Genomic DNA, 10,777 nt, shown 5'->3' with positions numbered 1-10,777 from the left:
CCCCCCCCCCTCTCCCTCCCCCTCCGGGCAGGGCAGGGGGTTTCTCACCCTTTTTGCAGTTGGCTCTTGCAGGCTGGACCTGTGCCAGCCTGCAAGAGCTCTTTGCAAAAGCAGAGACTCTGCCAATTTCTCTGCTAAAAAGAGAAATCCATGTTTTCTCAAATAAAAACAAGGAATCCGTGGTTTTCTCTGTTTTTCCATGGGATATGAAAAACATGGATCCCTGCTAATCACACATTAAAAATTGAGGTTCCTTTTGAATTGAAATGTTCCTTCTTTCTATTTTCTACTAGGCCTCCTCTAGTCCTTGATAGTGATCTTCCTTTGCTGATAATGCACATATGTTTTGCATAGTAGAAAGAATCAGTAGATTAAAGCAGGTTCCAACATGTCTCCTATTCCTTAATAACTCTGCAGTGGAGTTTTACCCTGGCCACCTTCATTTTTCAAATCCTTTTCATGGGATCTGGGGCCTAGTTTAAGGTGGGGTGTCTGGTGTCACTTCCTTATAATGAGAGGCTGGACAGAGTTTTAAGAAGACCTGAGTCTGCCAAAGTTGTATAACTGAACAAGGAGACTGATTCCTAGAAGTACAGAGGCCAGTGAGACAGGGACAGAGGCATTTTACATTGGTGCACCAAGGAGGAAGGGCTAGTGGAGGTGATGAGCACTTTCGGGGTGCATGGAAATGAGTGCCATCTGTTCAGAGGGTGCTAATCAAGTCAGTTAGGTCCATTGATCCCCACCCCACCCCCTGCCCCATGCCAGTTCACCTGAATAGCAATCTTTCTGGTATCCACTGCTATTTATCAATGCAAAGTGTGTTCCCAGGCCCTATCGTCACTTCCATCTCTTAATGAATACCCCCTTAGCTTTGGCATTCTTTTTCTGAAGAGGAGCTCTGCACTGCTGGCTGTTTAAAGGGGAAGAGGAAGGATAAAATAAAAGTACTAATGAGCTGTTAAAAAGCAAATAACACTGTGATGTGTTTACGTATAACGTTGTTGTGCCGGGTTAGCTATGTGAGGATTAATTAGACTGACAGGCAGTGTGAAGACTTAAACCCACAAGCCAGATACTAATTTAAATGAGGTCTCCACTGGAGTGCTGTAAGAACCTGCCAGGGTGCTGCACCGCTCGTGCCTCTGCTGTCAGGAGTCAGGTTGGAAAGGGACAAGTGGCCGTGGAAGCTTCTGCTGCAGCTCTTTCTGGTTTGACTCAGACATATCTTCTGAAAGCAGAGGTATGTGGGGCAGTCTGCTCCGTGGTGGCGGCAGCTGGGAGATAAATACTGCTGCCATCAGGTAGCACTGCACTGCATGTTTTCAGGAAGCACATCGGAGCCAAACCAGGAAGAGCTGCAGCAGAAATGGTGTGCCCATCTGCGTACTGTAATGCAGACAAGCACACCTTGCTACTGAAACCACTAGTCTGAAAGCAGAGGCATGCAGAACAACTCCATCTACCCTGCATGTCTGCTTCCAGAAGTTTCCAAGCAGGGCTGGACCAGGAAGAGCTATGACAAGAGCATATACTGTTGCCACAGTCACTTCCCAATCTGACTGTGTAAGCAGTGCACAGCAAAGATCCACCTGGTTGTGGCTGTGGTAACAACAGGGTGAATATAATATTACAATGACCTGACTGGTTGATAACACATGGATTAATAATAGAATTATAAAGTGTGTAATATGTATAATATATTTCAATTAAGGGGGGTTTAATGGAGTTGCATTAAATTTTGAAAAAAATTGGAGGGGTGCCTAGAGCCTTAAAAGCTTGAGAACCACTTGGGTAGAGGATTGTCTCTAGAGATACTTTCTTTAACCTTCTGGCTTTGACAGATAGCAAATCAGCCATTAACCCAATCAGCAAAAAAGACAAGCAGTTCTTTTCTGCCTCTGGGAAAGGGGCAGACATAAAGAAAACACAAAATACAGTGGGAAAGGTTGATTGTTAATAATGGGAGGATTTTCAAGATTTGCCTGACTCTGCTTCTCTTGAAGTTGGTTGTAAAATTCCTGCTGCATTCTGGGAGTAGAGTCAGGAGTCAACCCAGTGCCAAATGCTTTTGAAAATCTTGTGTATCAGTTTTGAAACTCCTGATTCTCAAAGACTCTTGCTCTTAAACTTTTAGCATGGTGCATAGAATAAAATGCACACCACAAACACAGGCAGAATGGTACAATAGCAATTCAGTAGAATTTACATCTTAAACACCTTTTAAACCCATCCTTCCTGCCACTGAAGTCTACTTAATGCTGTAAGTGGAACTTCTCATATGCCATCCAAAAGCCACACCTACTGTGACATTAAAGGCCTGGGAGAATATATTTGACTTAAAGTATCTTGTCAACATATGGCATAACTGTCTGAACTATGGCAATTGAGGTAGGAAACTAAGGGATCTTCAGTGAGAATATTTTCCTTGTGTTTTGAGGAATGCCTGTTAGCTTGATTGCCTCAGATTAATGTCCCTGCTATAGTGGAAAATAAAGATATGACTCGTGTCTCTCAGACCCAGATCCTCAGAGGTATTTAAGCAGTAGTTCAGGTGGTGGAGAAGTGGTATAGCATGCTGCCTGTGTAAATGCAGCTTTATAGGAAAGCAACCACGTTTTGCATTTACTGCAATTTGACTTGTTTGACGGTGTAATTCTATGCAGATCACATCACAGCAATCCAATTTCCAGCTGGTAAAGACATGTATAAATCATGGTATGGTTTATATCTACAGAAAACAAAACCATGCCCCAAAATTAAGAAACTCTTCTGACAAGCATAATTACCTTCAAGTCTCATAAATGAAAAATAGTTGTATTTCTTATAAATACCAGGATTTGGTATTACCTTGCCTAAAGGCATAACATTAGATCAAAGGAATTTTTAAAAGAAACCAAGGAGCAAAGGTGAAAAATGACTTAGAAGAACATCCCAACATACACAACAGCCAGGTTTAGAGCTGTGAAAGGCTGAGTCCTCAGACCAAATACTGTTGCCAAGCCTGAGAACTGGGAACTGTTAAAAGATCAGCACTAGGGAGAGTGAGGAGAGGAAGGCCTGCCAGATGCTACAGACCAATACTGACTGACTGAGGGCATGTCTGTACAGCTGTGTCAGGTTGTCCCATGGGCCAGCAACATTAAAAACCCTCTGCTTACCCCAGCAGCAGTCCAGCTGCCTCCAGAAGCTCTCCCAGGTTTCAGGGCCTGAAGTCAAGCCCTTCCCGTGCAGCATGTTCAGAATTCATTTTGGATTATAGTCACAAGCACAGGGAGTTTGCCAGCATTAGACTTCCTGCTCTACTGAACTGTAACAGAGCCAAACTGGAGGAGGAGAAGTAGCCAGCAGACTTGGTCCTAGAACGGCTTGGGTGAAGTTCCTCTACAAATCAGTCTGACCATTCATTACTCCTCTTTCCTTCTGTGTTTGGTATGCAACTACAGTAAAGTGATGTAGATGGGAAGGCATCTCTTTTTCCTGAGGTGTAAGACAAGCTAAGAGTGAGCCTCAGAGTCAGTTCAAACAACAGCATAGATGTACCATGAGAATTGGAGAGTTTTTATCCCCTAAAGCCTTACAGGAGGCCCTCAAGTTAAATCACATCTATCTAGGGACTTGAGAGGAGTACAAATGATCAGTAAGACAGTGTGCATGTAGGTTTATGGTGCTTTAAATCTGTTTCTCTGATCACTTTTCATCTTTTGGGCTCAGTACAGACAGTCAAAAAGACTGAGATTAAATTGATTGAATTTTCACAGGTTAGTATAAGCTGCATAGATTGAACTAATAAGTAAGTGAACAGGCATTTACTTTTGATTCTGGAGATGCAGCCACATGCCTGCAGTGGCCCAGGCCAGAAGCTGGGGGTGAGAGGAGGTGCTAGAGCACACCTTCCTGCTCAGCTGGAGCAGGCTGCTTGGGCCAAGGCTAGCCTACCCACCCTGTTGGGAGGGAGGGGGAAGAGGGGGTTGCAGGGAAGGTACAAAGCATCCTGGGATGCTGAAGGACTGTGAGTCAATTTGAATCTGGGAAGGGATCTGGGACAGAAGTTGAATAAACTGATTTAATCTACATCAGTTAAGTCTGATACTACATCCATCCAGGTTTATCTTAAATTGGTTTTGGCCATTTAAAAGTGTTTTTTGTGGACTGAACTTCTGTTGTGTTACAGATTTGAAGTGGTTTCAGACCACTTATACCAGTTTATGCATCATTTCTGTCCCTAGCCTTGAAGAAGCTGTCCTGTGTCATTGCTTAGGATGATTATCCATAGGCTGCTAAAGTAAAGCACATCCAGCTGCTGAGCATATTGGGCCTGATAAATGTGATAGGCTACATACAGGCGTTATGTTTCTGCTGGAGAATCACTGCTTTCCTGGTAGAAACTAGGAGCATACAAGCAGTCATTCAGTCTCTCCCAGAGGAAACCTGCCCCCTCTCGGGGAAAAAGCTTCTAGCTTGGCACCTGGAAGATCTCCCTTGAAAGACAAACTGTCTCTGAAGAATGAACGCTTGTACATTTTGATCCAGGACAGGGAGGGGAGAAGCAGGGAATAGAATCTCCTTCATCAAGAGCACAGATGTAATTTCTTCCAGTTGGTATCCCATCATAGGGGTATCATCTTGGCCTCATGTGCATTAAATATAAATATTAAAATAGTCTAGAACAAAATGGAAAGAAATGGGGTTTTTTTATACTTCAAATGAAAATAACATTTTAAATTAAAGCTTTCAACTATAAACTTGAATAAGTTTTCTAAAGTTACTTACATAATCAGATTTATAAAATAATTGCTTATTAATAACACTCAGAGGTTTAACAGCAAATTAGTAGTTATACTGCCCTTATTGCACATGCTAGCAAGTTCTCATTGCATGTTTTCAATAGTCATCTGGTAAATATTTTGTACAGACTAAAAATTTATTTTTATTGGTTTTTTAATACAAAATAATGTACTGAATTTTAACACGAAAAGCCAAATTTCAACCTGTAATTATTATTTTTAATAAGTAGTTTAATAAGGCTTCTGTAGTTTTGAACCCACACCAATGTCATTTATTGTTGACAGACATAGGAACATTTAAATAACTATTAGTTAGTTATTGTAAGCTGTATAACCCTTCAAACACAACTGAGCTTTACTATTCCATTGCTTAATACTTGGCCAACATAGCGGGTTTCATTTCTCAAAGCCTTGTACAATAATTACTGTATTTTCTTGCATATAGTCCACGGGCTATATAAGTTTTTACAAACATGATGGATGGATGCGGGCTATACAAGGGTGTGGGCTATGCAGAGTCTTTAGAACAGTCTTTAATGAAAATAAGATTTAGGCGTGAAAAACCCGCCTTGCTGAGGCAGGTGCGGGGGCTGCATGGCTGCGGGGCTGGGGGCGCTGAGGGCCAGGAGCAGAGGACCCGGGTGAAGGTCTTGTTGGGGGGGAGCCCCGAAATGGGGGTTGAGGCGCGGAGCAAACCCTACCCATGAGCCCCTGGCTCCGCCGCTGCCCACGTTGTGCCTGCCCATCCCCGGCTGCAGGCTGATGTCAGGGTGGTGGTGAGCCCCGGCAGGTTTGGTCTGAGCACGGCTGGCAGCAGCAGGGAGCGGGGCTGCCTCCCCCACCCCCCTGCTTGCAGCTCCTCATCCCTCCCCTCCCCTGCACCAATTAGCACCACTTTTAGCCAGCTCCAGCTTCAACTCCGGCTCCAGCGGCCATGCCCACCAGAGCCCGCGCTGCCTCCCTCCCGCCACATGCGGGAGCCCCACACCCAACTGCTCTCCTCTGCAGCCATGCAGTGGGGCCCGGCGGAGGCCACCCAGCGCCTGAGCTCTGACTGGGCGGCCGCGCTTGCAGCCATGTCTCGGGGGGCAGCTGCAGATGGGCGGTAAGAGCCTGGTCCCCGCACACCAGCAGTGAGTGGCCGCAACTGGGGCCTGCACCTCTCAGGCTTAATAGGCTTAAAATCGCCCCCGGCACTGACACTGTCAGGTGCGGGGAATACATGAGTGCAGTCTATACATGGACTATTTTCCAAAAATACAATTTTCCGCTGGTTATACATTGGTGCGGGTTATATCAGCGTACAGGCTATATGCGAGAAAATACGGTAATCCTCATACCAGCCTATGAAGTGTTTTTAACTGTTATCTTCATTTCTGAGTTTGAGAAGGAGAGGTATATAAATTTATTGATTTGTTTCTACCCACACATTGAATCTATGTCAAAGCAAAGACCAATTGCAACTTCATGTCTCTATAACAAAGGAGTCCTGTGCTATGCAGGCCCTCAAGGTCTCTGTCCATTTTCCAAGCAGATTCTGGTCCACAGACACTAAAAGAAAGTAAGTTCCCAGATTTTCGTTTTGTATAGAAAGTCTCCATTCAGTTCCTTCTCTTGATGTCTCCTTCTGTATTCAGAGAAATCATCCTGAAGCCAACTCACAGGCTTGAGGAATGAGTTAAAACATGCATGTTGTCACAAAGTAAACAATGTGGGGAAGATGTATTCATGGTAAAATCCCTTCCTCCCTTATCTTTTAAATTTAACTCTAGCCTTAACTCTGATCATGGTGGTCAGTGCTGCAGATTATATTCCAAAGAATGTTTGGATCTTCATGGGAAGCAAGATTAAATTTAGCTGGAAAAGACGCCTAGGTGTTCAAATAAAATGCCTGGATGAAGAGAAGGTATACCATGCTGACATTTTAAGAGGGAAGATGAGGGACAAGATAAACAAGGTCAATTTAATGTAATGAGCTGTTAAAACAAAAATGACTTTGTACTTTTCTTGCCTGGACATTTATCATTTTGGTGGGTTGACTTTATGGAATAATCCACCTACCAGATGGGAGAAAATCCTAATAAGAAAGGTGCCTTTCTCTCTAGTGAAAAGTAAAAAGGAATGCTATAACTTTTCCAAATCCAGAGCCTCTTACACATCCTTGACTTGTCATTTAATTATGACAGTGGAGCGGTTAGGAGGCACATAAAAGTAGGGTAGTTGCCTTTTCCACTCAGTAGAAAAGCCAGGAGGAAAACATTGATGCATGGGGCTCTGGGGAGGTGACCATTCCAAGAGTCCTGGAAACAATTTCTCTTTGATCAGTAAGCTCATATTGAAGTTCAACATTTTTTTTTAACGGAGTGAATGGATGGTAGAAATTCCTAAAGCCGTACTTCCGGAGACATGCCTTTTTAACCGCAGTGATGATTTTTTACAGGCATCATAAGACATGATGGGGAAATGATGGGGGCTGGGGAAAGAAAATACTGAGTGTTTTAATTTAAATGAATTTGGATGCTTTTCATTTATAGCATAAACATTAGCAAATCATGTGAGTTTGTGTTCTGATGACACATGGGGAATACTGGTGTTTTCCTTTATTTCACTAGGAATGATACTTCTGATATTGATCTTTTTGGTTCCTTTTCTAATGGTTGATTATCAGATTCTGAACTAGGCAGTAAATTTCTGAGTAACTGAGCAGTCAATTACATATTCCAACTTGCAGCTGTTTCTTTTAAAGTTGCATTCTAATCTCTTTTAACCTTCAGACCAATAACTCCACATGCAATATTTAAAATGCCCTTGATATGCTTTATATTAAATTCAGCTGATAGGCTACCTTTTTCAAAGTTTGGAACTAAAGACACTACACTTAGAAACTTAAAAGTTGACAAAGTTCTGGAGTATCCTTTGTTCCCTGTTTATGAGTAAAGAGGGCTCTCTGCCTCTTGTCCACTTTCTGACTGATTATTTTCTGTCTCTTTTCGCTTTTCTCTCCCTTCTGCCTCCCACTTCTTGTTTTGGCAACTTAAGATACAGTAGCTATGGCAGCAACTTTTATTCTTCTGCCCGACCTCACTCTGGACTAAGTGCACCTACAACGTCTACTTCTTGTTCTGGGGCAGGCCTCTCACCACCACAGGAGACAAAAACTGAAAGGTTTGTAAGAAAGGTCCTCTTAATTAAATTCGTATTTTGAGTCTGTTCCTGCATACAGAGAAAAAAAAAAGGAGATAATGGGAATGATGACATGTTTTTTCTTATCTGAATTTAAAAAATAATTCCTAGTCAGGTCTGTTCTAATTTTTGGAAAGCTAATTTACCAAGACCTAAAAATGTTTCCTTTTATCACTCAATTTAGATGGATTTCTTGTGGTGCAGTTCTTAGATGATACATCTAGTTGCACCCTACCTTGCTTCTTTCATTTGGAACAGTTAAAATAGGACTATTTCCAACTAATACAACTTATTAGGCATTAAAAGCTAATTAAAGCTAATTTTTATTTTGCCCCATTTTAATGTCTTACACACTTCAGCTCTAATACAGACCAAGTTAAATCAAGTTGAACTTCTTCAGAGTATGTGCTAGCTCAGATTTCCCACGGCATAACTTTAGACCTTCATTTTCTTGAAAAAGTGCCATTCATTTCATATTTTTTAAATTGCAAGCCAACTGTTTCCCACCATATTTGAGAGAACCACATAGTAACTTACTAACTAACTCTTTTTAAAAAATGCTGTCTATGAGCAATCAAAATACCATGATGAATTTATGGTCCACTAAGGCACTTAGAAGAAATATAGAAAGAAAGAATGTTATGGATATATGCAAGAAATTCCATTTGGCGAGAGGTTTTAGACCACCAAAAATTAACCAACTGTTACTGCTTGGAAGTAAATGACAACTCCAAAGGATATCATGCTGGGTTAAAGAGGGAGAGGTAGGAGCTTTTAATTATACTGCTGTCAAGGCTGGTTAACCTTAAATAATTTCCAATAGGGTCTGATGGGCTAAGGTTCACATGTTGCCAAATTGTCCACTAATTTATCAAAAGCTTTCTGCAAGTTAGCAGCTAATAAGGCCTCCTTTGCCTCAAACCTTAAATTCTAATCTAGGCCATTGACTTGCTTTGTTGTAAGCAAAGCCTCTTGCTTCCTCTGTAAATTGGTTCCTGCTGCCTCTAACCAGTCTACCTATACCAAAGTATTTCCTAGAGTCTTTTGCCACTAAAGTTTAATTACCAAATCATCTTTTAATGAGTTTAATTTTCCTTGGTGTTCTTTTCTCAGGATTTTTTAAATTACTTGCTGCATTCAGTCTTTTCCACAGCTGAGTCTTCTGTTTAGGGAAGTTCATGTCAAATTCTTCAATGTGTAAATGTTTCCAACCACAAGGTATTGATTTAATATAGCTTCAAGTGAGTAATTACATTAAATATACCTGTGGTGAAAGATACCATTTTTCATTTGCTCATCTTCCTACACCAACTTGGCTGGATTCATCTTTCCCAATCTGAGTCAAATTATTGTCAAACAAAACCAGAACCAAAGACTCCAAAGCAGCTCCCTGGCTGTCTTGCACCTTAGAAAAAACATGTGGACAGGCATTCCAATTCTTTTGAAGCTGTTAGATTACTCATCTATAATTATGGTAAAGAAGAACAGTTGTTTCAAGGCTTTTTGTTGTTTGTAGGTGCTTGTAGAATAGAGTTAACAAGACATTCATTCATTTACAAGACTTTCATTTAGAAGTTAACACTTCCTTGCATATGTAATAGACATCAACATTAGGACAGTGAAGAACTTCTTTGTTAAAATCTGAAAGCTAGGGCATCTTTATATGTGCTCTGGGGGGAGGGGGTGCTTTACATATAGGAGGGGCACTTTAATTACAGTGGTTCTAAGTAAAGCACCTGCAGTCTCTTGTATTTAGCTTGTTTGATGAGCTTTACTTAAAGTGCATGCTTCAGTAGGCTTGATTAATCAAGTCTGCTCTGATGCACTGTCATTATAGTGTATTGGAGTAGCTTCTCCACATGTCTACAGGAGCCCTTAAATTTTAGAGCTTGTTGGGAAAGTGAATCTGTGTGTTTCTGTAGGCCATGTCAACAGTGGAAGGATGGAACTAAGCATGCCCCAACTCAGCTGGAAGCATACCAATGAGCATGCTGGGCTGTGACAACGCCTCTGAGGCCTTGTCTTGCCTAGGCAGAGAAATCCTAGTCTACTTTTGCTTAGATGCCACCTGCTAATTCAGTTTAGCCAAACCTATCCTAGGAAGCTACACTTTTCTAGTGCAGATATAGAGTATTGTCTTCAACTTGATTTTCATAAGTTAAGTTGTAGCCTAGGTACCAGAGCTGGCCTTATGGATGGATGATGTGGTTGACCACCTAGGGTGCCATGGTCAGGGGGGCACCACACACACATGAACGCATGTGCAGTCCCGGGCTCCCTGGGCACCATTGCTGGTGACCCCTGAAGCACTGCAAGGACCATGGGGTATGAGCCTGGAGTCAAGTTGCTTTTGACCTGTGGGAGGGAGGGGGAGGCTCCCACTGCAGTGCCCCCCACACCTCCAGCCATATGCTCCAGCCCACTTCCTCCCCACTCTGCCCTGCTCAACAGCAGCACTAGGGTGACTATCACACAGAGCTGAGGGGGTTGGGGGCAGGAGCCAGAAGCACAGTGGGCCCTCCCAGCATGAATCATTCTGTGGCCCCCTCCCTTCCTGGTGCTGCTCTCCTGAGCAGGTTGCCATGCACTATCTCCCTCCTCCTGCCAAGTTTCAAGGAGATAGGTGCAAGGGTTTTTGTGAAAGTGCACCTCAAACTGTTGAAAGCAAAACTCATATCACTTGTGTGTGTTAAGGCAGAGCAGGATGAAAACAGCAGGGATGATAGCCCCCTGTGCAAGCATGAGGCCTGCCAGGTTTCAGGCAGAGTAATGCAGGGCTTTCTGTGAAAGTGCACCTCAAGGTTCAA

General features: G+C 42.6%; 1 protein-coding gene across 3 annotated transcripts in view; it reads left to right on the top strand.

Moving 5' to 3' along the window:
• FHOD3 (formin homology 2 domain containing 3) overlaps positions 1-10,777 on the top strand; it is a 783,635-nt gene that overhangs the window by 625,788 nt on the left and 147,070 nt on the right. Inside the window, exon 12 of one of the 3 annotated variants that reach the window (XM_019520696.1) lies at positions 7,827-7,952. The exons of the other annotated variants lie outside the window; for them this stretch is intronic. Coding sequence (XP_019376241.1) covers positions 7,827-7,952 — 126 coding nt within the window. The remainder of the gene's footprint in view (positions 1-7,826; positions 7,953-10,777) is intronic. 3 annotated transcript variants of the gene reach the window in all.

Source organism: Gavialis gangeticus, unplaced genomic scaffold (genome assembly GCF_001723915.1).
Source record: "Gavialis gangeticus isolate Ggan-Ray unplaced genomic scaffold, GavGan_comp1, whole genome shotgun sequence".
NCBI lineage: Eukaryota > Metazoa > Chordata > Crocodylia > Gavialidae > Gavialis > Gavialis gangeticus.
This window is presented reverse-complemented; position numbering and strand designations above follow the sequence as displayed.